The sequence below is a fragment of the Piliocolobus tephrosceles genome, chromosome 16, assembly GCF_002776525.5.
Source record: "Piliocolobus tephrosceles isolate RC106 chromosome 16, ASM277652v3, whole genome shotgun sequence".
Classification (NCBI taxonomy): Eukaryota; Metazoa; Chordata; class Mammalia; order Primates; family Cercopithecidae; genus Piliocolobus; species Piliocolobus tephrosceles.
The window spans coordinates 1689849-1707819 of NC_045449.1; the positions used below are offsets into that span (position 1 = coordinate 1689849).

General features: G+C 46.1%; 1 protein-coding gene across 1 annotated transcript in view; it reads left to right on the top strand.

Moving 5' to 3' along the window:
* The window catches only part of RPA1 (replication protein A1), a 63549-nt gene extending 45906 nt beyond the window's left edge, over positions 1–17643 (top strand). Inside the window, exons 13-17 of the mRNA XM_026449621.1 lie at positions 1676–1808; positions 7161–7337; positions 10630–10737; positions 14640–14726; positions 16645–17643. Coding sequence (XP_026305406.1) covers positions 1676–1808; positions 7161–7337; positions 10630–10737; positions 14640–14726; positions 16645–16746 — 607 coding nt within the window. The 3' untranslated portion in view covers positions 16747–17643. The remainder of the gene's footprint in view (positions 1–1675; positions 1809–7160; positions 7338–10629; positions 10738–14639; positions 14727–16644) is intronic.
* Positions 17644–17971: the final 328 nt, after the last annotated feature.

The window sequence follows — 17971 nt, forward strand, 5'->3', positions numbered from 1 at the left end:
AAAAAAAAAAAAAAAAAAAAAAGGAAGGGCCACCTCTCTCCTTGCTCTTGCTCGTCACCACTCCTGACGAGTGGTCTTTGGTGGCAAATGTGTCCTTGGAGCTTTCGAAACACGTAAACTTGTGTAGCTAGTAGTGGTGAAACAGATTTATGGGCCTTGCTGTGCCCCTGTGAGGGATTTAGCCGCTGACCTGACAGGAGAAGGCAGTTGTCTGCAGCTTACGGCACCATCCATTCTGTTCAGTGGTCTCTGTTTCGGGAGCCTGTTCTTTGTGCGGTTACCCACCGTCGAATGGTGTTTGGCACGCCTTTCATCTCAGACCGGCTCCCTCTGCCGCAGCTGTGATCCTGAGCACTTTCTCCTTGGCCCCTTTTCCTTCATATCAGTTGATGGGTGATCAAGAAGTACAATCAGTTTTCATAATTTAATACAAATTAATTTAACTTCAGTATTAGGAAAAGTAAAATTTCACTAAGAAAGTAAATCTACAAGAAAAAAGATAATGCCTTCTGATTCGTTGCTCTGGTTTATAAAATCTTTTGGAACAGGCACGATAGCTCACGCCTGTAATCCCAGCACTTTGGGAGGCCAAGGTGGGCAATTGTTTGAGGCCAGGAGTTCAAGACCAGCCTGGCCAACATGGTGAAACCTTGTCTTTACAAAAAACACAAAAATCAGCCAGGCGTGGTGGCACGTGCCTGTAGTCCCAGTTAACTCAGGAGGCTGAGGCATGAGAATCGCTTGCCAGGAGGTGGATGTTGCAGCGAGCCAAGTTAGTACCACTACACTCCATCCTGGGTGACAAAGCAAGACTGTCTCAAAACAAAAAAAAACACTTTTGGCTTCTGTATCAGGCATAGGAGGCCTTTCATGGAAACCCTTTTGCTACCACGGTGTATTGACTGTCCCTCTCCGTACTGATACATTTCGGGGAAGATCAGAACGCAGCTGCTGGCTGAGAATGAGCATTAGTAGCCTAAAGGACTAGCCCAGACGGCCACTTCATAGCTTACTGGTTGTTGACTTTCCCGGTTTCTGATTTTAGGCCTGGGGTGGTCCGGCCGCTGCTGATAGGCAAGGCTAGTTAAAGAAAGGATTCTTCGGTACTTTGGCAGTGATTCTCTTCACCACTGGGGGGCATCAAAGCAACTGGGATTCAAAGAGAGGTCATTCCGTTTCTTCAGTAGACTTTGGGCCCGGACCAGTGCCTCACGCCCTGAAATCCCAGCACTTTGGGAGGCCAAGGGAGGAGGATTGCCTGAGTCCAGGAGTTTGAGCTCAGCCTGGTCAACATAGCAAGACCCTATCTCTAAAAAAAAAAAAAAAAAAAAATTTTTAATGGGCCTGGGCATAGTAGTCCCGGTTACTTAGCGGGGCTAGGGTGGGAGGATCCCTTGAGCTCAGGAGGTCAGCGCTGCCTTGAACCATGATTGTATCATTGCACTCCAGCCTGGCTGACAGAGTGAAACGCTGACACCATTTTTTTGTTTAATTTAAATATTTAAAAAAAGATAGAATTACGAAGATACTGACCTCAGCCGAGGTGACTGTGACCTGTGTGGAAGCTGGGCGGGTGGTGGGAAACCTGTGTCTGGCATATAGCAAGCAACGAGTCGCGTGTTGAGAAGCCTGTCATACCAAGGACTCGTCATCCGCTGTTTGTTCACGTTCTCAGGTTTGATGCAGAAGGACAAGCCTTAGATGGTGTTTCCATCTCTGATCTAAAGAGCGGCGGAGTTGGAGGGGCCAACACCAACTGGAAAACCCTGTACGAGGTCAAATCCGAGAACCTGGGCCAAGGCGACAAGGTACCCAGCATTCCTAACCACCTTCACAGAGGCCTGCAAAGTGTGCGGGAGGATAGATTCAGGAACTTGACTTCCAACACCAGCTGTCTGAGCTGTAATTCTTACCCGGGGCTGTGACCCGAGTGTGACGTGGGGGTTGAGATTCACTGGCAAGGGAAGTAGCCAGGTGGGCTCATGGGAGTGTGTGTTAACCCTCAGGGGACTGGAGGCAGGAGAGTCTGAAGAACTCTTAGAGTCAGTTCTGAGAGGGATCTTGGAGCAGGGGTGACAGTCGAGTTTTGTGGTATCATATCAGCTGCCTGCGGGCCCATGTGTCTTTTCTGTGATCCTTCCTGCAAATTAAAGTTCCCACATACCAGAAAGATGTTTTTTTTTTTTTTTTTTTTTTTTTTTGAGACAGAGTCTGGCTCTGTCGCCCAGGCTGGAGTGTGGTGGCCAGATCTCAGCTCACTGCAAGCTCCGCCTCCCAGGTTTACGCCATTCTCCTGCCTCCGCCTCCCAAGTAGCTGGGACTACAGGCGCCCGCCTCGTCGCCCGGCTAGTTTTTTGTATTCTTTAGTAGAGTCGGGGTTTCACCGTATTAGCCAGGGTGGTCTCGATCTCCTGACCTCGTGATCCGCCCGTCTCGGCCTCCCGAAGTGCTAGGATTACAGGCTTGAGCCACCGCACCCGGCCCAGAAAGATGTTTTTTGAGATGAGCATTCGTCTGGCTCAGTGTCAGACATGAAGCAGTTTCACGGTGCTGTTCCTGGCTGTAGAAGACAGTGTATTAACCTCGTAGGCTGAGAGCTGCCGGCATTCCCTGACAAGGATCGGCCCTGATATTTGACTTTTAGTTGCAGCTTTCCTGTCAGTGTTTGTATTTAATGACCCGCCTCCCATCTTGATCTAAACCTGTATTCTGCCAGCAGTTCAGTATTTAGATCGTTTATTTCTCCTTTATGCTCCTAAAATAGCAATGCCTGCTCTTTTATTTTCATTATATACAGTGTAGTTTCCTTCCTACTCTCTCATTTCACTGTATACCCTCATCCATCATTGTCAACAACAGCTTTTACGGTGCTCTTATAGAATATCTCGAGAATCAAACACTGGACAGATCCTTGTTGTCCTGTCATGGGACACCCAGTCTTTCAGTTCTCTGTAATCCCAGCCACCTGGGAGGCTGAAGCAAGTGGATCACATGAGCCCAGGAGTTCGACTGAGCAACGTGGGAGACCCCTTCTCTTAAAAACAAAAACTTACTTGCTAAAAAATGCTGACAATCATCTGAGCCTTCAGCAAGTCGTCATCTTCTCGTTAGTGGGGGTTTGTTTCAGTGTGGATGGCTGGCTGATCACGGTGATGGTTGCTGAATATCGGGGTGTCTTTGTCAGTTTCTTAAAATAAGACAGCAGTGAAGTTTGCCATGTTGGTTGACTCTTCCTTTCACGAAAGATTTCTCCGTAGCAGGTGATGCTGTTTGACAGCATTTTACCCACAATAGAACTTTTTCAAATTGGAGTCTGTCCCTCTCAGGTCCTGTCACTGCTTTATCAACTATCGCAAAAGGATTTGCGAATTCTAAATCCTTTGTTGTCCTTTCAACAATGCTCATAGCATCCTCACTAGAAGAGATTTCATCTCAAGAAACCACTTTCCTTGCCCATCGTAAGGAGCAGCTCCTCATCCGTTCAGGTTTGATCCTGAGATTACAGCAGTTCAGGCCCATTTTCAGGCTCCCCTTCTGATTCTAGTTCTCTTGTTTTCATCACATCTGCAGGTCCCTCCTCCACCGAAGTCTTGAAGCCTCAGTGTCAACCATGAGGTTGGGAATCAACTTGTTCTAAACTCCTGTCAGTGTTGGGATTTCAGCCTCCTCCCATGAATCATGAATGTTCCTTTTTTTTTTTTTTTTAAATTTGAGACAGGGTCTCATTCTGTCACTCAGGCCGGCGTGCAGTGGCTTGATGACAGCTCACTGCAGTCTCCACCTCCCAGGCTCCCAAGCTGGGACTACAGGTGCTACCACACCTGGCTAATTGTGTTTTTTGTAGAGACGGCATTTTGCCACATTGCCCAGGCTGCTCTCAAACTCCTGGGTTCAAGGGATCTCCCTGCCTCAGCCTCCCAAAGTGCCAGGGGTTACAGGCGTGAGCCACTGTGCCCAGCCAACTGTTCTTAATAGCATCTAGAATGGTGAATCCTTTTCAGATTTTCAATTTACTTTCCCCAGATCCATCAGAGGAATCACTCTGGCAGCTATTGCCTCGTGAAATGTGTCTCTTAGACTTAAAAAGTCAAAATCACTCCTTGATCTGCATGGGCTGCAGAATAGATGTTGTTATCAAGCATGAAAACAATATTAATCTCCTTGTACTGTATGTCTCTGTTGAGCCCTCGGGTGAACAGGTGCATTGTCAGTATATTAAATCTCCTTTACTGTGTGTCCATTGAGCCCTCGGGTGAACAGGTGCATTGTCAATGAGCAGTCGTATTTTTTTTTTCTTTTTTTTTTTTTTGAGACGGAGTCTTGCTCTGTCGCCCAGGCTGGAGTGCAGTGGCTGGATCTCAGCTCACAGCAAGCTCCGCCTCCCGGGTTTAGGCCGTTCTCCTGCCTCAGCCTCCCGAGTAGCTGGGACTACAGGCGCCCGCCACCTCGCCCAGCTAGTTTTTTGTATTTTTTAGTAGAGACAGGGTTTCACTGTGTTAGCCAGTGGATCACATGAGCCCAGGAGTTCGACTGAGCAACGTGGGAGACCCGTTGCTGACCTCGTGATCTGCCCGTCTCGGCCTCCCAAAGTGCTGGGATTACAGGCTTGAGCCGCCGCGCCCGGCCGAGCAGTCGTATTTTTAAAGGAATCTCTTTTTCTGAGCAGTAGGTCTCAACAGTGGGCTCAAAACAGTCAATAAACCACACTATAAATAGATACGCTGTCATCCAGGCTTTGAGGTTCTATTTATAAAGCAGAGGCAAAGTAGATTTAGCGTAGTTCTTACAAGCCCTAGGATTTTTGACACGGTCAGCGAGCCCTGGCTTCACCTTATAGTCCCCAGCTGCATTGGCGGCTGACAGGACGGTTAGCCTGTCCTTTGAAGCTTTGAAGCCAGGCATTGATTTCTACTGTCTAGGATGAATGTTCTTGATGGCATCTTCTTCCAGGAGACTGTTCTGTCTCCGCTGAACTCGGTTGTTGAGTGCAGCCACCTTCATTGGTGGTCTTAGCTGGGTCTTCTGGAGAACTTGCTGCAGTTTCTCCATCAGCACTTGCTACTTCACTTTGCACTTTTGTTATGGAGACGACTTATTTCCTTAAACCTCATGAACCAACATCTGCTAACTTCCATCTTTTCTTCTACAGCTTTTTTTTTTTTTTTTTTTTTTACTGAGTCTCACTTTGTCACCCAGGCTGGAGTGCAGTGGCACAATCTCAGCTCACCTCAGCCTCCAGAGTAGCTGAGACTACAGGTGCACACCACCATGCCCTAACAGTTTTTTGTAGAGACTGGGTCTCACTATGTTGCCTGGCTGGTATCAAACTCCTGGGCTTAGGTAATCCTCTCACCTCTGCCTCCCAAAGTGCTGGGATTACAGGCGTGAGCCACTGCACCTGCCGTCTTCTGCAGCTTTCTCACCTCTCAGCCTTCATAGAATTGAAGAAAGGTGAGGCCTTGCTCTGGATTAGGCTTTGGCTTAAGAGAATGTTGTGGCTTGATCTTCTATCCAGACCACTACAACTTTCTCCGTATCAGCAATAAGACTGTTTGCTTTCTTCTTTACGTGTTCAAAGGAGAGGGACGGGAATAGTTAATTGGAGGATCAGTCAGCGTACATACAACATTTATCAATATAAGTTCCCCGTCTTATATGGGTGTAGTTAGTGGCACCCCAAAACAACTACAGTAGTGCCATTAAAGATCACCATAGACCAGGCGCAGTGGCTCACGCCTGTAATCCCAGCACTTTGGGAGGCCGAGACAGGCGGATCACCTGACGTCAGGAAATCATGACCATCCTGGCCAACATGGTAAAACCCCGTCTCTACTGAAAATACAAAAATTAGGTGGGCCTGGTGGTGGCACACACCTGTAGTCCCAGCTACTCGGGAGGCTGAGACAGGAGAATCGCTTGACCCTGGAAGGCAGAGATTGCAGTGAGCTGAGATCGTGCCACTGCACTCTAGCCTGGTGACAGAGCAAGACTCCGTCTCAAACAACAACAACAAAAAAAACCCACCATAACAGATGTAATAATAATGAAAAAGGACCAGGCATGGTGGTTTATTGCTGTAATCCTAGCACTTTGGGAGGTCAGGGTGGGTGAATCACTTGAGGTTTGGAGTTAGAGACCAGCCTGGCCAACATGGCAAAACCCCATCTCTACTAAAAAATACAAAAATTAGCCAGGTGTGGTAGTGCATGCCTGTAGTCCCAGCTACTTGGGTGGCTGAGGCAGAAGAATCACTTGAACCTGGGAGGCAGAGCTTGCAGTGAGCCGAGATCACGCCACTCACAGCACCCCAGCCTGGGCGACAGAGCAAGGCTCTGTCTCAAAGAAAAAAAAAAAAATATATATATATATATATACACACACACACACACACACACACGATGAAAAAGTTTGAAATCTTGCAAGAATTACCAAAATGTGACAGAGAGACATAAAATGGGTACCTGCTATTGGGAAAACTGTGCATTTACTTGACCCAGGGGCGCCACAAGTCTTCAATCTGTGAAAAATGCCCTGTCAAGTGCAGTAAAGCAAAGCACGGTAAAGTGAGGTGCGCCTGTAGTTGCAGCGGAGAGTATGACCAAATGGCTGCTAAGGCCTGAAATATTTACCATTCGGCTTTTTACAGTAGGAGCTTGCTGATCCCTGGCCTAAACAAGGAGCAGGTGAATCTAGGCCTAGAAATGACTGTCGTGTTTTTAACGTGGGAGGAATGGCTGATCGTTGCTGCACTGGATTTGCGTGGTCCGCATTCTGTATTTCCTAGATCTGTGGCCTTTGGAGGATCAGAGGATCAGGAGAAACAAATCTTTGTCTTTCATAGTCTTCCAGCAGAGAGGAAACAATTTCACTTTTGATTAACTCAGTCTAATTTAGAATTAACACTTTTATTGTTAAGGAATTATATGCCTTAGAACTTGGCTTATTAGAACTTGGCTTATTACTTTCATGGGTTTTGTACTTGGCACATGTGATTTCTAAAACTACGGAATGAATTATTCCCTGTAATCATTTGTGATCTTGAGGATTGGCATATATAAACACTTACCACCTAAACGTAAGGGCAAGCTTTGAACTGCCTCTCAGTCTGATCCCGAGCGGGCTCGCTGCGCCACGCCTCATGCCATTCTTTTCTCCCGAAGCCGGACTACTTCACTTCTGTGGCGACAGTGGTGTATCTTCGCAAAGAGAACTGCATGTACCAAGCCTGCCCGACTCAGGACTGCAATAAGAAAGTGATTGATCAACAGAACGGGTTGTACCGCTGTGAGAAGTGCGACACGGAATTTCCCAATTTCAAGTACCGCATGATCCTGTCAGTAAGTAGCCTCGGTAGATGAGAACCACAGTTGTGTTCATTGAGGCTGTCCCGTGTGCCAGGCGCTGTGGTCACAACAGTAGAAACAAAGGCATTCCTGGTAGGAAGCCTGCAGGTGAGTAGGTGTGGAAGAGCTTATTCTTCCTCTTTTTCACGCCAGAAAGTGGTGTTGAGATTCCCCCAGCTGATTTCAGTCTTTCGTGTATGTCATACAATCATAGCGTCAGTGACAGGTGTCTGCTAATAACTGCTATGAAGATAGATTAATTTGAAATGGCGTTTTTAGACAGCAGTGATTGTGCTTACACAGCCAATGCCTGTATTGAGTTATTTTCATGTGGATAATCTGTTCTCTAGCTTTAGTATTGCTAACTTCAGAGGAACCTGACGGTGTGCTGATGTGAGATTGCTTTTTTGCATTTTAAGAATTGTTTCTTTCTGTTTTAAAAACGTTAAAAAAAAAAGTTGTCAAGTTGGGTTTTTACATTTTTTAAAAAAAACAGAGGTCTCACTCTGTTGCTCAGAATAGAGTGCAGTGGCATCGTCACCGCTCACCGTGGCCCCAACCTCCTGAGCTTAAGCAGTCCTTCCACCTTGGCCTCCCAAGTAGCTGCGACTACAGGGGTGCACCACCACACCCAGCTAATTTTTAAAATTATTTTATTGTAGAGACAGGGTCTCGCTCTGCTGTTGAGGCTGGTTTCAAATTCTTGGCGTCAAGTTACCCTCTCACCTCAGCCTCCCAAAGTGCTGGGATTACAAGCCTGAGCCACTGCACCTAGCCTTAAGATTTTTATTTTGTTTTGTTTTGCTTTCCTTTTTTTTTTTTTTTTTGAGACGGAGTCTCGCTCTGTCGCCCGGGCTGGAGTGCAGTGGCCGGATCTCAGCTCACTGGCTCACTGCAAGCTCCGCCTCCCGGGTTTATGCCATTCTCCTGCCTCAGCCTCCCAAGTAGCTGGGACTACAGGCGCCCGCCACCTCGCCCGGCTAGATTTTTTGTATTTTTTAATAGAGACGGGGTTTCACAGTGTTAGCCAGGATGGTCTCGATCTCCTGCCCTCGTGATCCGCCCGTCTCGGCCTCCCAAAGTGCTGGGATTACAGGCTTGAGCCACCGCGCCCGGCCTTGTTTTGCTTTCAACTAGGCAATAATAGCAGTTTAAGAAAACAGTTTAGGCCGGGCATGGTGGCTCACTTTTGTAATCCTAGCATTTTGGGAGGCCGAGGCAGGTGCATCACCTGAGGTCAGGAGTTTGAGACCAGCCTGGCCAACATGGAGAAACCCCGTCTCTACTAAAAATACAAAAATTAGCTGGGTGTGGTGGCGGGCACCTGTAGTCCCAGCTACTTGGGAGGCTGAGGCAGGAGAATCACTTGAACCCGGGAGGCGGAGGTTGCAGTGAGCCGAGATCGCGCCATTGCATTCTAGCCTGGGCGACAAGCAAAACCACGTCTCAAAAAAAGAAAACAGTTTCACATTTTTCCAAAAGATGATTTGGCAGTAATATATCAGAAGCCTTAAAAATGTTCATATTGGCCAGGCGCAGTGGCTCATACCTATAACTCCAGCACTTTGGAAGACTGAGGCAGGATGATTGCTTGAGGCCAGGAGTTCGATATCAGCCTGGGCAACATGGCAAGACCCTATCTCTACAGAAAGTAAAATTAGCTGGCCGTGGTGGTATGCACTTGTCCCAGCTACTCATGAGGCCAAGGTAGGAGGATCGCTTGAGCCCGAGAGGTCAAGGCTGCAGTGAGCCGTGATCGTGACACTGCACTCCAGCCTGGATGACAGAGTCAGACCTTGTCTTTAAAAAATAAATAAGTAAGGCCGGGCGCACTGGCTCGTGCCTGTAATCCCAGCACTTTGGGAGGCTGAGGTGGGTGGATCACAAGATCAGGAGATCGAGACCATCCTGGCTAACATGGTGAAACCCCGTCTCTACTAAAAATACAAAAAAAATCAGCCAGGCGTGGTGGCGGGAGCCTGTAGTCCCAGCTCCTTGGGAGGCTGAGGCAGGAGAATGGCGTTTACCCGGGAGGCCGAGCTTGCAGTGAGCGGAGATCGCATCACCACATTCCAGCCTGGACAACAGAGCGAGACTCCGTCTCAAAAAAATAAATTAATTAATTAATAATAAGTAAGTAAAATAAAATGAAATGTAAGTTTAGCAGGAAAGTTCTACATTAAGGCTCATTTTTCGTAAACTATAAACTTCTCATTGAACTAAGATGAAGAAAATTTGTTTTAGTTTATGGAAACATCAGCCTTTCTGTTAAACTCCTCCACAGCACAATCTCCCGCACACTTGTTTGATTTGATATTTATCACACGTCTGCGTCGTTACAGTTCTTGCCTTATGTAATGAGATACTCTTTGCTTCTTGGAAGGATAGTGCAGGGTAAAGGAAGTGTGAGCCCAGGATATGATCCTGTTGCTGTGTATTGAGAGCGCTTTGCGCTTTTAACTGGTTTCGTCACCTTATTTTTCATCATCACGTTCCCTCTATTAAAAGCCTAGTACACATGCAAAATGAAGATGTAAAATCGTCAAAATGATGCCTTAAAGAAAAACTACTCTGATTTCTACAAAGGCTTTTACTTTAGCAAGTGGATTCTTTGAGATCTTCTTTCTTCCTTGACTTTCTCCTATTTAATTTTACACCACAGCCCCATGGGAGACACTTGATTGCTGATGTCCTTTGCCAGGTCAATTTGGTGACTGACGGAGGCCCACGGGCAGGCTCTTCAGTTGTCTGGGTGCCCATCTGTGACAGAGCCGTCTCACGAAACTCCTCCCAGTGACTACAGGGTGGACAATTGAAAATGCAGAAGAACTCCCCCGATACACTCAAAACCCTTCATCCAAAGCCAGCTGCACCTGGACAGGAACGAATCTGATGAGCCTGTCTCTGTCACCCAGGCTGGAGTGCAATGGCACGATCTCGGCTCACTGCAGCTTCCGCCTCCCAGGATCAAGTGATTCTCCCGCCTCAGCCTCCTGAGCAGCTGGGATTATAGGCGCATGCTGCCATGCCTGGCTGATTTTTGTACTTTTAGTAGAGACAGGGTTTCACTATATTGGCCAGGCTGGTTTCAAACTCCTGACCTCAAGTGATCCACCCGCCTCGGCCTCCCAAAGTGCTGGGATTACAGGCATGGTCTCACTGCACCTGGCCCTCTCTGGAAATTATTTTAATAAGTGGAAAAAGAACATTAACCTCTCCCCATCTTCTTAGTGTGTCTTCTTTTTATTATTTCTTTGCTGAAATAATGTAGAATTGTGTTTTCTAGGTAAATATTGCAGATTTTCAAGAGAATCAGTGGGTGACTTGTTTCCAGGAGTCTGCTGAAGCTATCCTTGGACAAAATGCTGCTTATCTGGGGGAATTAAAAGACAAGGTCAGCCACATATTTTATTATAACTTTTATAACTTTTAATGGTTCTCATCCTATAACACTGACCACACACACACACACACACACACACACACTGTTTGGAGTATTTTTTTTTTTTTTTTTTTTCTATTTTTTGTTTGTTTGTTTTGAGACAGAGTCTAGCTCTGCCACCCAGGCTGGAGTGCAGTGGCGCAGTCTCGGCTCACTGTAACCTCTGCTTCCCGGGTTCAAGTGATTCTCCTGCCCCAACCTCCTAAGTAGCTGGGATTACAGGTGCCTGCCACCACGCCTGGCTAATTTTTGTATTTTCAGTAGAGACGGGGTTCCACCATGTTGGCCGGGCTGGTCTCAAACTCCTGACCTTGTGATCTGCCCGCTTCAGCTTCCCAAAGTACTGGGATTACAGGTGTGAGCCACCGCGCCTTGCCCAACACTGACCCTCTTTTTGTTGTTTAATATTTTTTAGTTTGTTTGTTTGTTTGTTTGTTTGTTTTGCATGCAAAGAACGAGAAAATCATTTATTAGGTAAATCTGTTTTGTACTTTACATTTTTCAAAGGTCCTTTTTACCCAGTTGAGCCTCTTAGTGTCTTTATAAGCAATTAGAGGCAGATGATATTAACTCCATATGAGCCCAGTAGAAAATTCTGCTGCAGAATTTGAGACAGTAATTCAAGATAGCTTAACAATTAGGGACAGATCTGGGGACTAAGACCTGTCAGGTCTCCTAATTGCTGTGCAGGGTCTTTTCATATACTGTTCTGCGTATATCATCATTATCATCACCCAAATAATCACTATCTTCAGAAATATTTATGGAGCACTTAGTAAGTGCCAGACTTTGGGCTACATGTTTTGTAAACATTATTTCTATACTGAATCATTGGAAACCCTATGAGGAAGAAATACGTTTCTTTTAGGTATTGTATACAGTTTCTCAGCCTGATAATTATTTAAGAGCTCATCTGGTGTTGTCTAATTTTGTCCATTTTGGATGTGCTTAACATTGAAATAATGTATATAAAAGTACTTTAAAACCAGAGCACTTTCAAAGTCTAAGCCACTCATTTCTCCTGTTCCTATTAGCACTCAGAGCTAGTGTGCCTGAGATGACTTAGATCGGGAGGTGTCCTTGAAACAACCTGAATTATTACAGGCATGCTTTTTTAACATAGTAAATACGTTCCAGAAAAGTGGAGTCAGATCCTGGTTTAAATGCACATATATCAAGTTCCTGGGTCTGTCCTATAAAACAGTAATAATAAATCCACATATAAGGTGCCTGCCATCTTAGCCCATCAGATGCAATTCTTATGAAGTGACTTTCTTCCTTAAGATAACTTTGTCCATTTCAGTTTTATAAGTTTGCATTTTCACACATGAGGTTTATTTAATGCACAGAATAGATTGCTAATAATGCTGAATTTAGGAAGGGTAGTTGCTCAGATAAAACATAAGGAAGAACAATAAAAGCTATGTTTTCTGGGCCACATAAATGGGCACCTGTCTGTAGGTGGTTTTTTCCCCGATTTCCTCCAAATTGGTTGGAGCACTTGTAAAGGCCACAAAGATGAAAGGCTTTGCCGTTTGTTCTGGTGTGTTTTTCTTTTCCTTTCCTGTCCCCAGTTCTGTTTGGGCTCTGCCCCTGACTCTTTTTTTAAATTGTCCATGAGATCTCTCAAAATAGTCTCAACAAATCCTGTTACAGAAATAACTAGAACTGACTTTAAAGTGTGATAGTATCTTTTGTCTGTTTTTACCTGGTCCTCAATTTTCCTATCAGATTTTAAGGCTCCAGTCAGCCTTTCAGGAATTTTTATGAGCTTGTTATATTTGACTGTTTTTACTGCTGGTGAATGAGGACATACAGAAACTTCCCCGAGGAACCGTGAGATCCTGGAGTAGGTGCTCCACGCCCCTCAGCTTGGAAGTATAATGGCAGCTGCTGTCATCTTCTCCAGCTTTAACCCGTTGTTTTCTTTTCTTTTCTTTTCTTTTTTTTTTTTTTTTGAGACGGAGTCTCGCTCTGTTGCCCAGGCTGGAGTGCAATGGCCTGATCTCAGCTCTCGGCAGGCTCCGCCTCCCACCTCCCGGGTTCACGCCATTCTCCTGCCTCAGCCTCCGGAGTAGCTGGGACTACAGGCGCCCGCCACCTCGCCCGGCTAGTTTTTTGTATTTTTTAGTAGAGACGGGGTTTCACCGTGTTAGCCAGGATGGTCCTGATCTCCTGACCTCATGATCCGCCCGTCTCGGCCTCCAAAAGTGCTGGGATTACAGGCTTGAGCCACCGCGCCCGGCCCCGTTGTTTTATTTTCATATCTGAAAGTCCAGGGGATGCATTTGGTTTGGGTTTGGGTTTTGATCAAGTAACCTTTATGGAATAGAGTTCTGTATAGCAAAGCTGCTCTCATGCTCGGCGTGACTTGCAGAAAGGCTGGTAGGCTGGTGTGAACTATTAATTTCTTTTTTTTTTTTTTTTTTGTCAAGGGTCTCGATCAACTATGTTAATATAGTTATTACACATTTATTTATGCATCTTTGTACATAGTATATTCTCTAATTCCTGTTTACCAGACCGTTTTTTTTTTTTTTAAGAAAGAAACAAATTGCATTTGAGGAGTGACAGAGGGAAAAGGATTGTTTTTAGGCCTTCCCTAGCCTTTGCCCACTTCAACAGTCTTCTCTGCTTGCACACCAAATCAGTAGCTATAAATACAGAGGCTGAAATCATGAATTATATTAAACTTTCTTCTGAGTGTTTTTCCTTTTTTTTTTTTTTATCTGAGATAAGGTCTTGCCTCATCACCCAGGTTGGAGTGCCATGGTGTGGCACTCCTGGGCTCAGACAGTCCTCCCACCTCAGTCCTCAGTCTCCTGAGTAGCTGAGACTACTGGCACATGCCACCATACCTGGCTTAATTTTTTTTTTTTTTTTGGTAGAGATGGGGTCTTGCTATGTTGCCCAGGCTGGTCTTGAACTCCTGGCCCCAAGCGGTCCTCCCACCTTGGTCTCCCAAAACTTTGGGATTATAGTCATGCGCCACCATACCTGACCTCCTCTTAATTCTTTTTTATTTTTTTATTTTTTTGGAGTCTCGCTCTGTAGCCCAGGCTGGAGTGCAGTGGTGCAGTCTCAGCCCACTGTAGCCTCCGCCTCCCAGGTTGAAGCAATTCTTCTGCTTCAGCCTCCCTAGTAGCTGGAATTACAGGCTCCTGCCACCATGCCCAGCTAATTTTTGTATTTTTAGTATAGATGGGGTTTCACCATGTTGGCCAGGCTGGTCTTGAACTCCCAACCTCAGGTGATCTGCTTGCTTCTGCCTCCCAAAGTGCTGGGATTACAAGTGTGAGCCATAGCGCCCGGCCTTAAAGTCTTAGAAAATTCCCAAGAGTGTTTTTAATTTTTTGTGTCTAGTAAAACACACATAATGAATTTGCCTTTGTAACCATTTTTACATGTACAATTTAGCGGCGTTAGGTACATTCACATTACTGTACCCCTGTCACCCCCATCCTTTTCCAGTACTGTTTTTAATAGGCAAATTCATAAAGACAGACGACAGACTTGTGTTTTCCAAGTGTCGAGGGAAGGGGAGAATGGAGACCCATTGTTCATGGACGGCAATTTGAAACTCCGTACATTGAGCAGTAGCTCCTTTTCCAAAACCCTCTTCCCCCGGCCCTGACAACTGCCATTCTACCTTCTGTCAATTTGATTAGTGTTTGAATTTTCCGTAAAATTCTACTCAGAACAGTTTTATGTAATGTTACCTGTAGGTGAGTCATTCCTAAGTAATTTCATGCTACCCGGGAGAGTGGTTTTCAGAAGTCTTTGGAAAAGTCTTATTGGTGTTTGCAAGTTGTCCCGTGGTTTCCATGTGTCAAGTTTTCTATTTGTTTTTGCAGAACGAACAGGCATTTGAAGAAGTTTTCCAGAATGCCAACTTCCGATCTTTCATATTCAGAGTCAGGGTCAAAGTAGAGACCTACAACGTAAGTAAGGGCCCAGGGCAGCAGGGTTAGTGGCGGGGAGGTGCCGTTTGTCACCCACAGCAGAGCCGCGACGCTCACTGGCAGGGAGTTTCTGTACGCACCGTGTGCCGGACCACGGTGCTGACTTTGCACAACACAAGTACTGTTACTGTCCCCATTTCAGATGAGGAAACAGAGAGCTTAAGTGTCCTGTCCAAACAACGGCGGCGGGTAGGGAATACTGTATGGGGTTTTTTGGTTGTTGTTTTTGTTTTTTTGTTTTTTTGTGAAATCCTAGGATTGTTTTGTCTGTGTTCTGATAAAAATTATAACGCATGCAGTAGAGTCACATCTTTGACAAATTTAGGTTGTGGATAAGTATATTAAGTATACGAGCCGGGCGTGCTGGTGTGTGCCTGTGGTCCTGGCTACTCGGGAGACTGAGGCAGGAGTTCAAGGCCGGCCTGGGTAACATAGTGAGACCCCCGTTTCTAAGTCAGTCAGTATATGAAACAAAGACCACATGTAGTTAAAACTACCTTGAAAATTCCTTGAAGTGACCATAATACTATGTATGTATGTATGTATTTGAGACAGAGTCTCTGTCATCCAGGCTGGAGTGCGGTGGGACAATCTCGGCTCACTACAGCCTCTGCCTCCCGGGTTCAAGTGATTCTCCTGCCTCAGCCCCTCGAGTAGCTGGGATTACCGGCACCCGCCACCATGCCCAGCTAATTTTTGTATTTCTAATAGAGACGGGGTTTCACCATGTTGGCCAGGCTGGTCTGGATCTCCTGACCTCACATGATCCACCTGCCTCAGCCTCCCAAAGGGCCGGGATTATAGGCATGAGCCACCGCGCCCGGCCGAGTTATAATCAAACAGTATTATTGAGCGCTGTCTGCCAGATACTGTTCTTCATCCTTCACGTGGAATATCTCACTTGAGCCTAGTAACCCTATATGTAGAAACTACTGTTACCCCATTTTGCCACTGAAGGAATACATACAGAGGCACGGGGGCGTTCAGAGAACAAGTCACCTGCCTAAGTTGTATGCTAGCAAGTGACCGAGCTGAAGTCCAACCCGGGCAGCCTGACTTCAGAGCTTTGCTCTTGATTATGCTTATGAGTGTCACTGGATTTAGTAATGGCCAAGCACACAGCAGCGTGACAGCCCCGAGCTCGCCTGTGCAGCCTTCCTGGGCTTCCTCCATTCTGCCCAGGAAGGCACCATTCAGTCCAAGAATGTAAATGTAGGAGTGGGACGGGGGAGTGGTAGAAACGCCCCTGCTGATGGCAGGGTGTACTCATGTATTTACCTTAATACCTGTTGTTAGGCGTGCTACTCTCAACGTTAAATGAGATAGGATCAGATGCACTGGGAAACAATGTCAGGGAGTGGGGTGGGGCCAGAGGGGGTTTTTGGGGTCCTTCAGCCCCATCGTGTCTGGACAGGGAAGGTGAGGTGAAGAGAGGCTGCCTCCCCGAGCTGAGACGGGACGGGCTCAGTCGTCTCCCTCTGCTGCAGGTGTCCTTTCTTTCACAGCTCAGCTTTTCTTGAAAGTTTAAAAGTTTAGCTTTCAGAACTAGCTGTGTGGCTTTGGGCCAGTCACATGCCCTCTCTGGTCTGTATCCCCTGCAGTAGAGAGAATAAATTAAACTAGAGAAACCCTCTAAAGTCCGTCTCACAAGGATTCTAGGCTTCTGAGTGTTTGGGAGCTTGGGTAAAGAATCAGAAGGGCCTGTGCTAGATAAAGGACCTGTTTGCTCGCCCAGCCGCAGACATCAGGACTAGGCTGTCACTCAGCGGAATGACTGAACTCTGAGCCCCGTGTGTCTGTTCCCTCCCGCTGGGCTCACTGAAACCACTGAAGCAAAAGGGGCTTCACTGCTCCACGCCACGCTTCCACCGCTCACAAACCGCTTCTCTCTTTGAAGGACGAGTCTCGAATTAAGGCCACTGTGGTGGACGTGAAGCCGGTGGACTACAGAGAGTACGGCCGAAGGCTGGTCCTGAGCATCAGAAGCGCGTCGATGTGAGGAGAGCAGTGCCGATGGGGTAAAAGTTTGCAAATAAAGAGCCAAAATGGAATCGATTTCCTCCCACCTCTGTGTGACAATCCCGTGTTAGCTACTGAGCACAGAGGCTCTTTATGGTGGACTAAGCAATTTCCTCTCGTGTGTGCGTCTCAGAACCCATCGGTAGGCAAAGGAAAATACGCTCGGGCGGCTGTGGTATAGATCGTGTCAGGCCTAGGGAGTCAGCCAGCGGTGAGTGTAAGACCAGTCACTCCCTCTGCCTTCAGGCTTTTGTCAATTTCATTATCATCAAGCAGGAATTATGTCATAAGTCACTGACCCTACCGGCAGACCATGAAGTAAATTATGTGACTAGGTTTTTGCTTCTCCAGCAGTGACCCCCCCGCCTCACAACTTGGGTTCTTCTCAGCAGGGAGAGCTGAGAAGCATTTGTGGGCACCTGGGTATTTTAGTAAGTGTGTCTTCCTAGAATTCAAAGGCTCTCTCTTTCTAGAGGTGCTACATAGTTGTTAATGCTTGGAATGGCAATAGGGTAGAATTATTAATCAAAGGCATCTCTTTTTATATCTGAAGAGTATCCTCCTTCAGGGTTTAATAGACTGAGTCAGATGGGTCTGATACTAATCAAAATTGTCTCTTCTGAGGACTGCTGATAAGCATTGACTTGCTGTCCCCTAGGGAAATCCAAGCGACTACAAAGCGTTTCTTTAGTTTTCATTTCAATTAATGTTGCATTTCGCTTGGTGAATGCATACTTTTTCTACCTGTACATTTTCCTGGCATTCGTATATTTTGTTTTTTTTTGACTAAAGCTACGTTACACGGAAAGGATTTTGAAGCCTTTTGTTTCCCTTGCTTTGTTTTAATAAACAGTATATTCTTTGCTTGCGAATCCTACTTTCTTTGAATGCAAAGAGTTCCCGTGACTGGAAAGCGATTAATTAGCCTTCATAATAAATGTTCACTTGGGGGAGATGTTAACTCACTATAAACCCGAAGATTAGTCCAAGGCATGGAGATCCTTCTTCCTAGTGTTTGCAGCCCTGAAATGCGTCTTTAAAAGCATGAAAACACTAAAAACAAAAAGCCATTTTGCCAAAGGATGCGGATGATCCGGCGCTTGGGATTTTACTGATGTTTACACAGCAGTCTAACACCAGCCAGGCTTTGAAATGTGTACAGACAGTGAGCTGGTAAGAAAACAGTAATTATGCCACTGGGCCTT